The sequence below is a fragment of the Nannospalax galili genome, unplaced genomic scaffold (assembly GCF_000622305.1).
Source record: "Nannospalax galili isolate Female #2095 unplaced genomic scaffold, S.galili_v1.0 scaffold1723, whole genome shotgun sequence".
NCBI classification, from domain to species: domain Eukaryota; kingdom Metazoa; phylum Chordata; class Mammalia; order Rodentia; family Spalacidae; genus Nannospalax; species Nannospalax galili.
Window position 1 is genome coordinate 216,494 of NW_008349072.1, and position 19,497 is coordinate 235,990.

At 49.7% G+C, this 19,497-nt stretch overlaps 1 protein-coding gene across 2 annotated transcripts in view; it reads right to left on the reverse strand.

The window, feature by feature from the left end:
• Nucleotides 1-13,690: 13,690 nt before the first annotated feature.
• Kmt5b (lysine methyltransferase 5B) overlaps nucleotides 13,691-19,497 on the reverse strand; it is a 61,284-nt gene continuing 55,477 nt past the window's right edge. For both annotated transcript variants that reach the window (XM_029569991.1, XM_008846301.3), the window contains one exon: nucleotides 13,691-17,795. In XM_029569991.1, the coding sequence (XP_029425851.1) occupies nucleotides 16,327-17,795 (1,469 nt within the window). In that variant the 3' untranslated portion in view covers nucleotides 13,691-16,326. The remainder of the gene's footprint in view (nucleotides 17,796-19,497) is intronic.

Below are 19,497 nucleotides of genomic sequence, written 5' to 3' on the forward strand. Positions count from 1 at the left end.
TGTATCAGAAGGGGTCTGAAGAGGGTGTCAGATCTCCTGGAACTGGAGTTACAGACAGTTGTTAAGTACCATCTGGGTACTGGAAACTGATCCAGGGTACTCTGCAAGAGCAGCAGTGTTCTTAACCACAGAGCTGTCTCTCCAACCCCTCCATTAATTTTTTTAAAACACTAATTTATGACTTTCTTTGTAAAGTTACTATAAAAAACGTCATGAAGCTGTTACCACACTGAAACATGGTAACTGGGTAACCCAAATATGTCCCCAGGCCATGGTCATTCATATTTGGATCCAGAAGAAACTACACATTCCCTTTGAGGCAGAAGGTGTGTTTTTGTGTTGACATACTAAAACCATGGAAGGCATTAGTATTACCCTGTAGTTACAGGTGAGGAAACCAGGCTCAAAGAGGAGGACAACTTGCTGGTTGGTTTTCTTTTTACTTCTAGGGATTGAATTCAGGTTGCCAGGCCTGATGGTAAACACCCTTCTGATCTACACAGAATGCATGTAGTGGTCAGAGGACAACTTGTCAGAGGAGTCAGTTATCTCATTTCACTATGTGGGTCCTGGGGATCGAACTCAGGTCCTCAAGCTTGGCAGCAAGTGCTTTATCTGCTGGGCCATCTCACTGGACTTTTATCCTTGAGTTTCTGCCACAATGGTGAACATCTCACTACCACAGGAAGGTTGGGGGTTTTTTTTTTTGGTTTTTTTTTTTTTTGGTCTATTTGAGGCAGGGTCTCCCTGTAGCCCCAGCCAGCTTGGAACTCCCTATGTAGACCAGGCTGGCCTGGAACTCACAGAGATCCCCCTGCCTCTGCCTCCCAAGTGCTGGGATTAAAGGCGACCATCACTTTTTTTTTAATTATTTCAATTGTATCTGTATGAGTGTATTGCCTACATGCATGTAACACCCAATGCTCTTGGAGGTCAGAAGAGGGCATCGGATCCCCTGGAACTAGAGTTATGGATGGTTGTTAGCTGCTATGTGGTGCTGGGATTCAAATCCAGGTCCTCTGCAAGAGCAGCCAGTGCTCTTAATCACTGAGCCATCTTTCTAACCCCCATCAGTTTTTTTTTTTTTTGCATGCGTGTGCATGCATGTGTTTGCATTTTTGTATACATGCCTGTGGAGGCCAGAGGTTGGTATCTTCCTTGACCTCTCCACCTTACCTATTGTTGCAGGGTCTCTTGCTGAACATGGAACTTTTTAAAGATTAAAAAAATACCCCAAAACTGTGTCTGGTGTGGACTTGTGCACGAGAATGCAGTACCCATGGAGGCCACAAATGATGTTGGATCCCCTGAAGTTGGAGTTACAGGTAATTGTGAGCCACCCAGTGTGGGTACTGGGAATTGGTACTCTGCAAGAGCAGTACAAGTTCTTAACTGCTGAGCCATCTCTCCGGCCCCAAGGGTCATGATTTTTTTTGACCCAGTTACTAAATGTGTCCCAGCTTCATTTTACTTATTTGGAAGAGAGAGTGTCAATATTTACCTCACGGGGCAGTGAGCAACACACACACACACACACACACACACACACACACACACACACACTCACACACACACACACACACACACTCACACACACACACACACACACACACACACACACACACACACGCAGTAAATTCAAGGGGGCTGGGGATGGCTCCGGTGCTAAAGTGCCTACCATGCAAACATGAGGACCTGAACTCAGATCTGCAGAACCCACTAAATGCAAGTCCAGTGTATACACGTTAAGTGACAATGACCCTTATTAGGTCATGAAGAAAGTGAGCCTCAAACAGACGTATCATATATCACAGCCGGAGATGGTGAGGGCTGTGTAATCAAACTCAGGCGTGGGAGGCCGACAGCTCCCTGTTCTTTCCTGATGGGGCTCAGGGCTCAGGATTCTTTTGTTGTTATTGTTGTTGTTGTTTTTTGAGACAGGGTCTCCCTGTAGTCTCAGTTGGGAGTCCGTGTGCCCCCAAAGGTTGGGAGCCAGCCCCCTCCCTTCTTCTGATGGAATTGTGGCCCCTCTCTTGTGGGAACTCTTTCCCTAGGGAAACAAACAAATATTTTCTCCCTCCTTATAGGGCACTGACAACAGACCATCCAGCCCAGAGAACCAAAGAGTTTATTGGGCTTACAGAGCAGGGGTGTAGGGTTACTGACAGGAGCCTGGGAGCCCCAAAGCAGCCACACTGGGGAGTCTCACCCCAGCATTCCTATAGATGTACAGAGGGAGTCCCCTTGAGGTCAAACTTCCACAGTCTGTTTACCCCTGAGACCATGAAACCATGCGGGTTAGGGCAAAATCACAACTGGCTCAGAGGTGCCAGGGAGTGGCTGGAATCTTAGGTGAGGGTCCAATGACCCTCCCTACCCTCCTTTTATGAGGGAACATCAGGGTGCACAGGCCCACCCAGAGGGTCCCTTCGTGTAGTCACAGGTGCTCTGAGAAGGGTGGCTGTTATGCTTGGAGGATATTTTTCTACAACAGGCCCCAACTCATACCTCACCTCCTCACCCAGGCCTTGCCAGCCTGGTGTACTCCACAAAGCAGGGGTCATCACCTACTGTTGACAGAGCCTTGGGCCAGGGCAATGTCTGGCCCTGAACCACACAGCCAATCAGTGCCCAGACTGGCCCTGTGGCCTGTGGCCTGATCTTGGGCCTCCAAATCCTGTCACGCAGGTGGGCTCACTCTATCTCGATCCAGGGTGTCAAAGGCTGGCTGCAAACATGGGTGGAGATCTCCCGTGTGGCTTGATGTTAATAAGCAGACAACCCCGGGCTGGAGGTGGGGTTTGTATTGCCTTAGGGGCCCATGTTAAAGTCTCAAGGAGGATGTGACTTTTCCAGGGAGGAGGGAGTGGAGTCCAAGAAGCACGAACAACAAGAGAAGTGGTGATGGAAGCGTAGAAAGCACACACCCTTTCTCAGGTCTGCTCTGCCTGGCTCCTCTGTTTTCTTTACCACCTTGGTGGGGGCGGGGGCTGTGGGCATATTCTGGAGCTGAGTCTAGGAGACAGGAAGAATGTCCTCCTGGGGGACAGTTTGTCTCCCTTCTTATGACCGAGAGTAACCTTCCTGGCCACTCTCTCTCCCACATGGATGAGCAGATCGGGCGTCAGGCACTGTGCGTCCAACAGTTTATCTCCTTTCTGGTCCTCACCCAGCACCAGGAGCACCTGTTTCACAACTGAAGACACTGAAATGCAAAAAGGCAAAGACAGCCGGGGCCAGCGAGCAGCTCGGTAGCATAGCCAGTGCTGACAGCCCCAGGTGATGGTCGCTTAAGTGGGTCAGGGGAGGGAGAGCCCAGTCCTCTGCAGCTCCTGAAGCCAAGTCCAAGGTCAGTCTGTCTAATTGAGCTCCAGTCAGCACAGCAGACACCGGTGCCTTTGGAAGTCATGTGACAGTCGCACTCTGCACCCCCTACTGCGATGTAGTTATTTGACCTAGTGACTCAGGGGACCTGATGGTGCTGAGACTCTGGGGTAGTTGGGGCCTTTCCTTCTCCAGTGAAGACGCCCTGTTTGTTTACCACCTGCTTAGGCTTCCCTGGGCCTCTGTATCTTGTGACATCACAGCGAAGTGGGAGAGTGAGTTTGAGAGACCTGGGATGGGCTGTGTTTAGAAATGATACCAAGAGGATCCCAGGCAGAGGAAAGCAGATACAAAGCCCCACGGGATTGGGTGGGGTCGGGCCTGGGCTCCACACTCTGCTCTACCACACCACACTTTAAGCCCCAACCCACCAGCCCTGTCTCCAGATCCTCAGGCCTGTGGCAGCTCTGGGTAGTAAAGCCTGAAGGCTGAGTGACACTGGGTGACATTTGTCCCACTTTGGAACTCAGGCACCTCCTTCTAGGAACAGCGATAAGGAGCCCAGCCCTGCCAGCTTCCATGTCCCCAAAGGCCCAAGATAGACTCCCGTAAGCTTTGAGCCAGGCACCCTGTAAGACAAGAGCTGACTTATGACTCTATCACCACCAAAGTCCCTGCCACAGCTCCAGGGGCTGGAGGGAACTGAATATTAACCCTTATGGTGGGTGGCCCCAGGTAAGCAAACATAGCCATCACGTCAACAGCAGCACTCTCCTGCTAGCCGGGACGCTAGCCTGGCACTGCCTGCCACGTTGGCACAGGGTGGGGGACTGTAGTCGTCAGGCAGGGCAGGGCAAGTACTGCCTGGAACCAAGCCCAGCCCACTTCTGTCTTCACTCACCAGAGAGCCAGTGGTCTGGGCCTCTCTGTCCTAATCTCCTGCAGTGGCTCCCAGGAAGGTAGATTTCCTGAGCCAGGGAAGGTTCGGGGTGCAGCAGGGCCTCTGAGCCTTCGTCCATGGGACAGGGCAGTGGCAGATGTGGAGCTCCTGTGGCTGGTGGCCCTGAGGCTGGGGCTGGGCAGATTAGGTGAAGCTAGAGAAAATGCACAGGAATTAGGTCACAAGAAACAACAACGTCCACTGTTGCCACTCACGCTGTCCGGGCACATAAAACCATACATTTTTTGCTTTTTGTTTGTTTGATTAGTTGGTTGGGTTTATTTTTCATTATATTTTATCTTAAAAATCCTATTTATTATTTTTAAATATTTTATTTATTGTTTTTATTTTATGTGTATGAGTGTTATGCCTGCATGTAGGTAAGTGCACATGTGTCATGCAATGCCTGAGGGGGACAGAAGAGGCTGTCGGATCCCCTGGAACTGGAGTTACGGACAGTTGTTCGCTGCCATGTGGGTGCTGGGATTTGAATTCTGGCTCGTTATGAAGAGAGGAGAGGACTGTGGGGGTGTGGAATGGTGGCATGCAGGGGTAAGGGCTGCTAAGGAACAATTTAATTAATTAATTTTTTTTTTTTTTGGTCTTTTTGAGACAGGGTCTTCCTGTAGCACCAGCTGTCCTAGAACTCACTATGTAGACCAGGCTGACCTTGAACTCACAGAGATCCGCCTGCCTCTGCCTCCTGAGTGCCGGGATTAAAGGAGTGTGCCACCACACCCGGCAAAATTCCTATTTATTTATATTTTATGTGTATGAGTGTTTTCCTGCTTGTATGCAACTGCGATATCCACAGAGGCCAGAAGTGGTGGTGGGTCCTCTGGAACCGGAGTTAAGGGTGGCTATTAACTGCCAAATGGGTGCTAGGAACTGAATCCCATCCTCTGCAAGAGCAGACAGTGCTCTTAACCGCCGAGCCATTGCTCTAGCCCCGTTTATTTTTATTTTTAATTTGTTTATTTATTTAGTGTGGAGGAGGTGCATGTATGCATGTCATGTCTATGTGTGTAGAAGTCAAAGGACAACTGAGAGTCAGCTCTCCCTTCACTATGTAGGATCTGGGGATTGAACTCAGGGCATCAAAGTTGGCGGCAAGTGCCTTTACCTGCTGAGCCATCTTGCCAGCCCCTTGTTTGGTTGGGTTTTTTGAGACAGGGTCTCATGTAGCCTAGGCTGGCTTTGACCTTACTGTGCTGTTGAGGATGAACTTGAGCTTTCGATCCTTTTGTGTCCTCCTCTGGAGTTCTGCGATTATAGGCCAGAGCCACTATGCCAGACATCTCCTGTTTTCAGTAGTAGTAGTAGTAATGAATATTTTAATTTTTTTCTTTGTGTGTTTGTGTGTGTGAGTGCAGGTTGTGCCTGCCTCAGAGGACAACCTTGGGTGTGGGTCCTCACCTTCCACCTTCTCTGAGGCAGTCTCTTACTGTCTGCTGCTGTGTGCACCAGGCTAGCTGGCCTGTGAGTTTCTGAGGGTTTCCAAGGATTCTCCTGTCTCGGCCTCCCATTTCACCTCAGGAGCACTGGAATTACAGACGCACACTATGTGGAGTTGGATCCAAACTCAGGTCTTGCTTGTGTGACAAGTGCTTTACCTCCTGAGTCGTCTCCACAGTCTTTTTTCTTCGTTTTGGTCTTTTTGAAGCAGGGTCTCCCCGTGGCCCCAGCTGTCCTAGAACTCACTATGTAGACCAGGCTGGCCTCGAACTCACAGAGATCCACCTGCCTCTGCCTCCCGAGTGCTGGGACTACAGGTGTGCACCAGTACGCCTGGCTTTTGTTTTAATTTTATGTGTATTATGAGTGTATTGCCTGCACGTATGGAAGTGCACCCATGTTGTGCAGTGCCCGCCAAGGCCAGAAGAGGGCATCAGATTCCCTGGAACTGGAGTTATGGGTGGTTGTTAGCCACCATGTGGGTGCTGGGATTTGAACCTGGGTCTTCTTCAAGAGCAGTCAGTGCTCTTAACCACTGAGCCACCTCTCCAGCCCAACCCTGCAGTTTTATTCAATCTCAGTAAAGTGGGTTCTCTGTCATGTCCCTTTTACACGCTGGAGACTAAAAGCATGCTGAGTTAGGGATTGCTGGAGTGGCTTGTGTCCCTAGAACGCCTGGCCAGGTTCCCTGCCCCCTCCCCAGACACCACTCCCATTCCCCTGAGGGCCCCAAGCTGGGCTCCATCTGCTGACCTTCTCTCCTGGACACACTGTCTCTTCTTATCTCAGGGACTTTGCACACGTACCATGAATCTCTGTGCAGTCCCCAGGCTGCTGGTATTCCAGGGGCTCAAAGATAAAGAAGGGACCCAGCCTCTCAAGGGCAGCCAGCTGCAGCCTCCCACAAGATGCCCAGGGCACAGTGCACCTCTCCCACTTCTCAGGCTCCTCAGTGTGTTTGATTGATGGGCGTAGGTCACCCTGCTTATCTTTACCCTGACCTTTGAACAAACTGCCCCTACCCCTGCTGGGCCTGTAGAAAGCAAGTGGAAAACAGTGATTCTTTTTAAAACAATTATTTTATTTTTAATTTACCTTAACAAAGTAACAGATTTCTGGGGCTTGCTCAGCAGTTAAGAGCACTGGCTGTTTGCTGGACATGGCGGCACACGCCTTTAATCCCAGCACTCAGGAGGCAGAGGCAGGCGGATCTCTGTGAGTTCAAGGCCAGCCTGGTCTCCATAGTGAGTTCCAGGACAGCTGGGGCTACAGGGAGACTCTGTCTCAAAAAGACAAGAAAAAAAAAAAAAGAGCACTGGCTGTTCTTGCAGAAGACCTGGGGTCGAACCCCAGCCCCCACATAGCAGCTGACAACCATTCATAATTCCAGTTGCGGGGATTTCTGACGCCCTCTTCTGTCCTTCTCGGGTATTGCACAACACAGTTGCACTTGCATACATGCATGCAATACATGCATACACATAAAATAAAAAGAAAGAAAAAAGATAAAAAATAAAAACCCCAAAGTAACACATTTCCAAATGGCATTTCATATTTCCTTTTGGTTCATTCCCCTCCCACTCTCTCCACACCACGTCCCCCGCTCCCTGTTGGACCCCTCCTTGCTACCCCATTTTCCCCCTTTTGTTACTGGTGGTCAAAGTCTAGGCTGGATGTTTCTAGGGTCTTAGTCTCTTTTTCAAGACGAAAACAAAGGGGCTGGGGTGACCGCTCAGTGGCTAAGGTGTTTGCCATGCTAAGGGTTCATTCCCAGAAACCCATGTAAATGCCTGGTGGACATGGTGGGCTCCCTGAAATTCCAGCCTCAGAATGTAGAGACAGGATCCCCAGAGCAAGCTGGCCCGTGGGACTAACCATATCTGTGAGCTCTGCCTCAATGAATAAGGTAGAAGGGCCATAGAGGATGATCCTGACATCAACCTGGAGTCTCCGCATATATGTACATACAAGTGCGCGCGCACACACACACACACACACACCACACATGGACACATAAAAAATGGAAAAGGGAAGGAAGGAAATAAAGCCGCACATCTTGCAAAGTAGCGAGGGAACTTTAGGTAAGAAAAGCAATGGGGTCGGGGCTGGAGAGCGCTCAGCGGTTAAGAGCACTGGCTGCTCTTACAGAGGATCTGGATTTGGTTCCCAGCACCCACATGGCTGCTCACAACTGTCTATGTAACTCCAATTCCAGGGGATCTGATGCCCTGTACTGACTTCCATGGGCTCCTGTGTGCATGTGGTACATATACATACATACGATCTCACAGAAATATACATAAAAACTAATTTTTTTAAAGCAACAGGGCCTGGAGAGATGACTCAGCCATTAAGAACACTTGCTGATCTTCCAGAGGACCTGGGTTCAATTCCCAACACCCACATTGCAGCTAACAACTGTCCGTAACTCCAGTTCCAGGGGATCTGACGTCCTCTTCTGGCCTCTGAATGCTTTACACCACACAGGTGTACTTACATATATGCAGGTAATACACTCATACGCATAAAAAATCATAAAAATAATAAAAGAATTAAAAATTAAAACTGTAGGTCAGAATACACTGCAAAAGAGCAGCAGACCACCAGAGTGAAGTTACTCCAGGGCCCCAATTATTCTTTGGGGCTGCCTTTTATGGGGTTCAAGTAAAGGAGCAGTTTGATTACTAGGGGTATAATTTGGATGGTTTTCTATTACATTTTTGTTTGATTTTTTTTTTGTGTGTGTGTGTGTGTGTATGAGTGTATGGCCTGCATGTGTGTAAGTGCACCCATGTCATGCAATGCCTGTGGAGGACAGAAGATGGCGTCAAATCCCCTAGAATTGGAGTTATGAATGGTTGTTAGCCGCCATGTGGGTGCTGGGAATCAAACCTGGGCCCTCTGCAAGAGCAGCCAGTGCTCTTAGCCGCTGAGCCGTCCCTCCAGCCCAGGTTCTCTATTTTAGTTGACACAGTTCCAGTCCGCAGGTCTGTGCTCACTATGCACGTTGCTTCCCATAATGCATTTGATTTTGGTCATATGCATACCCGATGATGCACAGGCATACGATAGTAAAAATAGGGGATTTGCTCTCTAAAAGTTCAATCGAGGGACACCGTTTTTAAAATTGCACATACACCTGAAACCAGTTTAGACTGAATTGGCTCCTTTATTCTTCTACCTGGGTATCTGTGAAGAATGTTTGAAGAGAACCTGTCCAAATTTTATTATCGTTAAGGGGGTCCCGTGTTGCTAACAGACTGCCGGGTTTGTTGTCTGGAGTGGGATATGTGTACAGTATGTGCAGGGGAGAGTCAGGCTGCCGGGTGCATTGTCAGGAGTAGGGGCACAGCCCGTATCAAGTGGAGGTGGAGGTCGCTGCACTGTCCTCTGCTCACCACCTCATTTCTGCTTTGTTCTATGGTTTCCCACCTCCCTCCCTTAAGGACCCGTATTTATGGTCTGATGGGTCCTCTTTCTAGTCTCTTGATCTCTCTCCACATTTATTTCCACCTAGACACACATTTTTAACAGTTTAGAGGCTAGGATCTGCATATGAGAGAGAACACATGATCTTTGCCTTTCTGAACCTGGATTATCTTGCTTAATGCACATTGTTCCTTTCCGTTCTATCCATTTTCCTGAAATTTTCATAATTTTGTTTTTCCTTATGGATGAATAAAATTGCATGTGTCGGGGCTGGAGAGATGACTCGGCAGTTAAGAACACTGGTTGTTCTTGCAGAAGACCCAAGTTCAAATCCCAGCACCCACATGGCAGCTAACAATTATCTGTAACTCCAGTTCCAGGGGATCCGATGGCCTCTTCTGTCCTCTACAGGCATTGCATGACATGGGTGCACTTACCCACATGCAAGCAATACACTCATACACATAAAATAAAAAGAATAAAATATTTTTTTAAATTGCATGTGTTGCTGGGTGTGGTGGCGCACGCCTGTGGTCCCAGCACTCTGGAGGCAGAGGCAAGCGGATCTGTGAGTTCAAGGCCAGCCTGGTCTACATAGTTCCAGGACAGCTGGGGCTACAGGGAGACCCTGTCTCAAAAAGACAAAAAAAAATTGCATGTTTCTACGTGGCACATTCTCATTAACCATTCATCAGCTGATGGACATCTAGGTTGATTCCATGTCCTGACTATTGTGATTGGAATTCAAGGAGCAAAGAGGAGGAGGTGTCTTTGTAGGAGGCGGCAGAGTCCTTTGGGAACATGTCCAGGTGTGGTCTAGCTGGGGCATATGGCAATTCTATTTTTTTTCAATTTTATTATTTTTATTTTATGTGTATGCATGCATTGCCTGCATGTAGGTAAGCGCACCCGTGTCCTGCAATACCTGAGGAGGTCAGAAGAGGCCATCAGATCCCCTAGAACTGGAGTTACTGACAGTTGTTAGCTGCCATGTGGGTGCTGGGATTCGAACCCAGGTCTTCTGCAAGAACAACCAGTGTTCTTAACTGCTGAACCATCTCTCCAGCCCCAGCAATTCTATTTTTAGGTTTTTGTTTTGTTTTGTTTGGTTTTTTGAGACAGGGTCACCTGTAGCCCCAGCTGGCCTGGAGCTCATTATGTAGACCAGGTTGGCCCTGCCTGCCTATCTGCCTGCCTCTGCCTCCCAAGTGCTGGGATTAAAGGCGTGGATTGCCATGCCCAGGCTATTTTCAGGTTTTAAAAATATTTTATTACATTTTATTGATTTGTTGTGTTTGTGGGAACATCCATGCTATGGTGCACAGTGTAGAGGTCAGAAGACAACTTGTAAGTGTTGGTTCTCCCCTTCATCCTATGGATCCTAGAGATCGAACTCAGGTCACCAGGTTTGATAGCAAGCATCTTTACCCACTGAGCCATCTCACTGACCTCAAATTTATTTTTCTTTTTAAAAATATTACTTTTAATTTTTTATGTGTATTTCCTGCATGTGTATAAATGCAGCCATCCTTATTTAATGCTGCTCAAGGGAATTCTTAGGAGACAGAAACTTCCAGAACTGCCCTGGTGGTAGCACGGGGCTCTCTGGGGCATGGCTCAGATGGAACTGGGCTTAGGCTCCTGAGACTCTGGTACTCTCCACTTGGTGGGTGGCCTCGGACAGGCACCCTGCTATCACAGCAGGACATCTCCCCACATTCGTCCCCATAGACTGGGCTTGTGTGGCTGCCCATCCAGTCAGTCTGCTCCATTCCCAGAGCCCTCATCCTCACTTGGCACAAACTGCCAGAGCCTGAGGTCCCCAGTGAAGGCATCTGCCACAGATGGACACCCAGATTGATGTCCTGGGACCACCTGATTGCCACCAACATTCTCCCCGGGCTCCATTGGAACCTTGTCACCTGCAGAAAATGCTCCAAAGCTCCTGACCTGCCTCCAACCCATCCCCACCTGTTCTCACCCACTAAAACATCGCTCCAGCCCCATGTGAAATCTTTTGTCCAGTGACAGCTTGGTGGCCATTGAGTGCCTCTGTCTTCACATGTGGCCCACTCAGCTCCCAGACTCATCCATCTTCTCTTTCTTACCCTCCTTGCAAGTATGGTTCTATATTCAACAGCACCCCCGACACCCATGCCTTTCACCCCCAACTGGCCTTAATCTCTTTAGGTAGTTGAAGCTGGCCTTGAATGCCTGAACCCTCCTGCCTCTACCACCCAAGTGCTGGGATGACAGGTGTGTACTACCATGCCTGACTCACCAGCTCTCTTGACAAGTTGAATTCTATGATTCCTGATCCACCATCTCCTGAGGCCCCTGGTTGGTCTTAGGCTCTCTGATCAGTGCAGGGAGTGGCTGCCGCCAGCCAGGATCCCATGCATGTCTAAGGATGTTGACTACAAAGTTATGGGTAAATATTTAATGACTTAACGCTAGAAATCTAGAACGAATTTGTTTTCCCACTGTGCATTTCACAGCTCTCCAAACCTCAGGCCTCACCTTCAGATGACTTGCTTATAGACTGGGCAGAGCTCTCCAGCTGGCCCAGATCTCCACATCCTGAAACCTTTTCCTCTGGGGTCTCATGGAGGCCACTGTCCTGCACTACCCTGTGTGGACCCCCATAAGCCAGAAGACAACTCCTAACCCTTCCATTACCAGCCCCTGCCCCCTGAAAGCTCTGGATTGGATAACCCCTCTCTTTGCCCCCTCCACTCCCCTCGTCTCACCAAAGATTCCGGTCTCTTAGGTTAAACTTGTTTGTCCTTTAATAAAATCAGTAACATCCTCCTCAGCTGTAAACGCTTTCCTTCACAGACTTCTCCACTCTACTAGTCTGGAGCCTCCTTAAGTGCTGTCCGAGGTTATGGAGGGCTAGTGACGTTGGGCGTTCCCTGTATGCAAGACCAGCCCAGGCTGTCGGTCAAACCATTCCCTCAGCTTAAATTCAAATCCTGCCTTCCCGCCCACAGATGCCTGACACTCAACGCCCGCCAAGCTGGACCCACCTCAAGTCGCAGACCAGGGCACTTGTTAGTGCAGTCCAGCAGCAGAGCACTGTGGTGGGCCACACCCAAACAGTCTAACACCTCTGTGGATCATGGCTGAGCAGGGAAACTCCATCTAAGGACACAGGATCCGGTCTGAGGCTGCAGTGTGTCCCTCGGCCCACAGATTGGCAGCTTGGGTTATGTATAAATTTAATGCTCTGGGAGGGTGAATGTGGCAGAGGGGTGGGCAGTGTGGGGCCATTTACTCACCTGGCCCTCCTGGGCTCCATTGCTACAGACAGCTAAGTGTTCTGGGCCTCTGGGGGAGAAGGGAGCTGGAGCCCTTCTCCCCAGCTCGTGCATGCCGGGGGCTCACCTGCCCTCTTTCTGGGGCCACAAAAGTACCTGAGCCTGGTGGCGCTCTGGTACCTTATCTGACTGGCGTTGGGCTGCCTACCCAGCAGGGTGCATGTTGGTGACACAAAGCTGGTGTTTCAGAAGCAAGTCACAAGGTTCCAGGCAGACTGGTGCCAGCGAGCTGCCACTGGCTACCGGAGGGGAAAGCCTGAGCTGCTGACCCAGAGCCGAGCCATGTACTTAACAGGCACGTGTGTCTCTGTCCTTTTCCAGCCTGGGCTGGGTGGATATCTGGAATGGACAGGGTCAGCACCTCATGAGCCTGGTCTGTACCACTCACTGAGATGCAGTTCATTCTGTCATCTTGCTTGGATTTGGAATCACTTAAAAATATACACCTCTGGGTGGGTCTGAGGTTGACCTCAAGGAAGAGCCACCCAGGATGTGGGTGGCACTACCCCATGAGCCGGGGTCACTCCAGACTGAACATTAGAAGGGGAAGGAGCAGGCCAGCTGAGTACCAGCACTCATCAGCTTCCTGACCATGGATGCAGAGACCTGCCTTCCCAGGCCCTGCGCTGTCCCTACCATCAAGGCCTGTACCCCTAAAACCTGAGCCAAAATAAAAACCCTTTCTTCTTTAAACTGCTTCTGCTAGGTAGTGGACCCAAGAGTACAGTCATAAACCGTAACTGGTGACAGGATTAGAGCACACAGACTGCTGGCCCAAGATGGCGCTAGGAAAGAGGTTTGAAACCCGCTCAGGGCTAAGGTGTTGTCAAACTGGTCTCTCAGGGCCCCCAATTCCCACACCAGTCCTATTTAGAGCCAACAGTCTGGTGGGAGGAAAGAAAGGATGCAGGGCAGCTCTGGACGAGCCCTGCCTGATGCACAGCAGCAACAAGGGAGTCAGGAGGAGCCCTAACCGGTTGCAGCAGCCCTCCTGCAGTGATGAGAGCAAAGCTCTCTTGAGCTCTAGGGCCAGCAGACCTGTCGCCTGAAAGCAGCCTGTGGGGATGGCTGGCTCGTGCTCTCAGGAGCAATGGGCGTGCTGGGCACCGGCAGCCACCACTAGGCTGCAAATGTGTCCAGCACAGTCGCCGTGCTTCCTGCAGCACCGACATGGGGACACACAGTGGTCTTTTCTTCTCAGATACACTGAACACTGACCAGGTTGTTTTAATTTCTGAATTTATTAAAATGATTAACCTCAATACTGCAAGTGCATGTACAAAATATTTGTAAAAAATGTTTTTAATGAAACGTTAAAGAACTTACCTCAAATGCTGAAAAAGTCCTTATTCATTCTTTCAGTACAAGGAATACATTGTATCTCAAAAGTATTACAACTCAGCAAAACAATTTAAAACAGTAATTTGAAAAATGATTGAAAATGGAATACTTTACATATATTTCTAGGATCATTTCCTAATTCTTACAATTGCCAAAAACTTTACCAATCATTGCATAAGCTCGAGCTGAAAGTTTTATTGAATGTAACCTCTTCCAGACTGGTCAAGAGTGTGGGTTCTAGCACGCCCACAGTGAAGTCTACAGCAGATCGAGAACAGTCTGAGGCCCCTGCCTTGAGAAACGGAAATAGGGTTCCCTAGATGGCATCAGCGGCACCGCTGAATGCTTGTGCACATGACTCCTGAGAGGCAGTGGCTCACCAGCCACTGCACAGACCCATGGGAAGGTCGGCCTCAAAGCATGAGGCCACAGCAAAACGAAACATCATAAATAAGTTACTAAATTAAGCTTAAGAGTGGAGAAAATGGGAAATGTGTTACTTTTCCTTAAGACTGCAATTCCTGAAATGGCTATTGTTGGTATTTAAAGAAAGGATTTAAGTCTCCGAACCTCTCCAAACAGCCCCAGCGAAGGAGTGGCAGCTGCTGCCCTGGGCAGGCTCCCCAGTCCGCTTTCAACTTCCCGAAGGTGGCAGGGGTCTGAGGACTGGGCACACTGTGTCATGTGTTCCCACTGCCCTGTGACAGGAGGTCCCAAGACCTGGGGCTGCTCTACTTCATGGCTGCAGCAAGGTGTGTTGTGTGTGTGGAGCCCACCTCCTGCCTCCTAGTTAAGTGCCCGAGGATCAGGCTGCACCGTAACAAGGACGGGTTTCCACAGGACAACTGGCGTTCTGGGAGGACATGGGGCAAAGCTGCACCAAGTCTCATTTCCATTTGGAAACTACTGGCAACAGATTCAAGGAACTTGGTATCCCCAGAGCTGGACACTGGTAGGAGTCTATAGCTAAGAGGCAAGCAAAGGTGTTCTACGATGGACTTTTCCCTCCCTGCAGGTTCCTTCCGACACGGTAAGACACGACTTTTCTACAGACACTAGGAGTCCCCTAGCTTGGTTTCATTTAGGAACACTGTATATCTGAAAGAACAAGTAAGCACACACTTCCCAGTAAAGACACAGATCCACCAGTGTCAAATGCCTGCTACAGGTCAATATTCCCAAATTCTTTGACTTGCAAAATCATCTAGAGAAACAAACAAGCTTGGTATTGAACATATAGCAATCAAAAATTTGCTCATTAAGTTACTTAAAATTAATTTCTCTTCTCAAAGTGCTTCAAAAAACAAATTAAATCTGACTCCTCTTTTTGCTTGACTGATAATATAATCAAAAAAATCTTTGATATTTTCATAATAAACTCAGATAAGCCAAGAACTCCCACTGATGCAGTGCTTAAAACTATACATAATTTCCTATTTTATTGGCATGAATATTTCTAAACTTAAAAACCTTCCTGGTAAGTTCTTTTAATTTCTTATGACAAAAATTTCTCACAACACACAAATATTTACAACATATACATTGTTTTCAGCTCTTTACATTGAATCCCAAAGACAAACATTTTTATAGGTTTCCACAGAACAAAAGCTGTGGCTCCTGTTTTTATTTCATAAACTATTATAAGTTAAAGTGAACAGATTCCTCTTAATGTTCCTTGCAGCATTTTACAAGTGCAACAGAAAACGTGAACCAAATTAGAACGGCTGGAGTTCATCGGGTAAACGCTGCTCGTTGCCACGTTGCTCACAGCAAAGGTTTGAAAAAATAAGCACCAATCATTCTTGCAAAGAACAATTTTATCTAAAAGGATTGAAAAGTTCTGTTAAATACAAGGTCTTTAATGTACACGACAAGCAATAAATACGCTGCTCTGAACTCGTCCTGCACTGCCAGCCTCCCACGTTATGACTTACGTAAGTGACTGTCAGGCAGAGAACTGCGCTGAAATTTTTCTTGAAGAAACCAATCTGACTCCCAGCTGATGGTCTGCCATGTTAACCATGGCCACGGACAGCACGCCTGGCCAGCAGTGTGTGACCACACAGCTCCAAGGGGGAGACGGCTAGTGAATAAACCGAGAAGCCAAAGGTCATTGCTGGTGATATTAGCGAGTACGCGAATCCTTAGTTAGTATGCCGCTACGTTCACGTGGAGTTATTGTTTAGTCATCGATTAAAGAGCAGCCGCCGCTCTTACAGCTACAGACGTTGTGCAGCCGCGTTACTGTCAGAAGGGCCTGCGTGGGAAGCTGCAGCCACTGGACAGTGTGCAGCTCCATCTCACAGAGGCTTTCCCTCTAACTCGGAATTGCACATAAGAAGACTGTGAAAAGGGCAGTTTCGACTTGCACAGATGAGACTTCACAAGAGTCGGCGTGGTGCACTTGACACCGGGAGGCTGAGGATGAGGGACAGAAGTGCTGCCGCTGAGGAGGGTCGGCCGAGGAGCGAGGGACGGACTGGAATTTTGTTTCTTTAGCAACCAAAGGCCCAGGGCTCATGCGTTAAGCCTTAAGGACTGATCTTCCCTTCTCCTTGAAGAGATGTCAATATCTATGGAGTCTTTGCCAACTATGAGCCTCAGTCGCTTAGCAGGAGGGAGAGGAATGAAGTCGTCCTCGAAGTCGTCATCGTAGTCGTCCTCCTCCTCCCCACCCCCGGAAGAGGACGAATCGTCGGTGCTCTCGTCCTCATACTGACTGTAGTCATCCACTTCCATCTGTGACTCCAGCAGGGAGAGAGGGTCGCTGCAGCACACCCCGTTTTCATGAAGGCCCTCTGCGAACGACCCCCTGCTCTCCTCGTCCCGCTTGAGCTGGATCTTCAGCTTTGTGGAGCTGCTGCCTGAGCCCGAGTTAAACCCGTTATTGAGCTTTGCTACATACAGGTTGCTGTCGCTCTCATGGTCTTTACTCAGCTTGATGCTGATCTTTGAAGAGCTCATGCCATCACTCTCCGGGTCGGTTGTCTTGCTACTGCTGTCATGACGTCTGCGGAGGGTCAGTTTGGGAATCCCAGAGCTGTTCTCCAGGATCAGCTGTGCGTCGTACCTGGTGATTCTCCGCTTCTTTTTGCTTTTCGCACTTCTAAAGCCGTCCTTCGTTTTGAAGCCATCAGATGTGACAATGGAGCAGCCGACAGGGGAGGGAGCGCAGTCTGCGTAGCTCACAGGCACCCCGGCTGTGCTGCTGGGCTCACCGTGGTCAGGATGGGGCCCCGGCAAATCTGGCACCCCGTCCTCCCCAGGCATGTCATGTCGCAGGCTGGAGTCCTCTGTCTTTGCCGACGGTTTCGTGGGCTTCCCTGTTCGTGGTTTCTTTCTGGACACACTGGGGTCACTCCTCAGACACTTGATTTCCTCCGTGTGCCCTGTCTCAGGAGCCAGCGTTTCCAGCACCTCCAGGGCCGGCTGCTCACCACTGTCCGGGCAAGGCTCCAGAAGGCTGTCTTTGTAGCCATCCAATGAGTTTGGTTCAAGCTTGATGTCCTCCGCCTCCTTCACACCCGTCCTCGTCCTCATGGAGCGTCGGGTTGTGTATGTGCAGGGGGACCCGTCGCCCTGTGGGTGAGCACCTCTCCCAGGGTTCTGCCTGTGTTCTCTCGCAGCATGTCTTGTCAAGCACCCGCTTGCCACTGCAGCGTGGACAGATCCCTCGGGCTCCTTCTCCTTCACAGGCAGGTTTTTGTAGAGGACAACTTTAGGCTCCTTAAGCACTACGTTCCCCACTTCGAGCTTTCTGGACGTGTTCTTCTGCTCCAGCCGCTTGCAATGGTTCCTCAGCTTGACCTTGGGAAGGAAAGGCTTCGCGGGCTTTTGCAGTTTCTTTGGTACCCTGGAATTGTTCATGTGAGCTAGCTTAGGTGAGGTAGAGTTGGAGGCAGCGGGGATTCTTGACATGGACCGCCTGGTCAGTGTTCTGTTCTTGCTGTTCTTTTTTATACCAACTGAAGATTTTCGGTTAGAAGCTGTACAATAAAATAAGAAGACGAAAACAGCTTGGTAATGCAGTACGAAGTGATTAGCAACACAGTCCTCCAATCAGACATCAAGCGCAAACCGCCAACACACGTGTGGAAGACAGCGCCCAGCTTTCAGCTCGCTGCCCCTCGGTCATGGTTCCAGAGCCTCAGCAGGCTGGCTTCAGTCTGTCTCTCACGGCACACATAAAAGACATGAAGGGGGCGTGGTGGCGCACACCTGTAGTCCCAGCACTCGGGAGGCAGAAGCAGGCAGATCTCTGTGAGTTCAAGGCCAGCCTAGTCTAAGAGTGGGTTCCAGGCCAGCTGGGGCTACAGGGAGACCCTGTCTCAAAAAGATCCCCCCGCCAAAAAAAGAAAAAAAAAGGAAAAAAGGGTAAAAAAGGTTGGCTTTTAATCTTTCACTAGGTAGTGTGTGTGCACAGGTATGTCCTGGCTAGCCTTGACCTCTCAGGGATCCCTCTCCTGTCTCTTAGTCCTGGGAGTACAGGGAAGTGCTGCAATGCCTGCTTTTCTCCTGAATTTTCAGTCACCATTTTCACTGCACTTCTAAAGCCCATCGCTTATTGACCTAAAGTGGGTTACTTGGCCAGTAACATGGAAGAGATGCATTTACTACTGGGCTCTAGGAGAAAAATTCTCTCCCCATGGTTCCAGAAAGACTAGATCCTAAGTGCCCAATGCTGTCTGTCCTTCCTGACACTCACACACCTGAACAGAGGCTAGCGTGCTCTGTCTGCTCCCTTCACCTTGTCCAGGAAGATAGCAGGTTGGCTGTTACCCAAGCACTGCAGACCCCACAGTGCATCCCTTCCATGACTGATAAGCCAACTCAGGACAGAGGATCTAACCTACTCCCTCCAAAACGACTTCAAGAAGGCATGATCCGAGGTGAGTGCTGACCACTGCTCAGAAGGCCCGAGGCCCCACTGATACTGCTGCCGTGGTGTCCACCCTCCCCCTGCAGTCTTTACTCACTACACTCAGACCCTCCCCCTGCAGTCTTTATACACGCTCAGACCCTCCCCCTGCAGTCTTTACACTCAGACCCTCCCCCTGCAGTCTTTATACACGCTCAGACCCTCCCCCTGCAGTCTTTACACTCAGACCCTCCCCCTGCAGTCTTTATACACGCTCAGACCCTCCCCCTGCAGTCTTTACACTCAGACCCTCCCCCTGCAGTCTTTATACACGCTCAGACCCTCCCCCTGCAGTCTTTACACTCAGACCCTCCCCCTGCAGTCTTTATACACGCTCAGACCCTCCCCCTGCAGTCTTTACACTCAGACCCTCCCCCTGCAGTCTTTATACACGCTCAGACCCTCCCCCTGCAGTCTTTACACTCAGACCCTCCCCCTGCAGTCTTTATACACGCTCAGACCCTCCCCCTGCAGTCTTTACACTCAGACCCTCCCCCTGCAGTCTTTATACACGCTCAGACCCTCCCCCTGCAGTCTTTACACTCAGACCCTCCCCCTGCAGTCTTTATACACGCTCAGACCCTCCCCCTGCAGTCTTTACACTCAGACCCTCCCCCTGCAGTCTTTATACACGCTCAGACCCTCCCCCTGCAGTCTTTACACTCAGACCCTCCCCCTGCAGTCTTTATACACGCTCAGACCCTCCCCCTGCAGTCTTTACACTCAGACCCTCCCCCTGCAGTCTTTATACACGCTCAGACCCTCCCCCT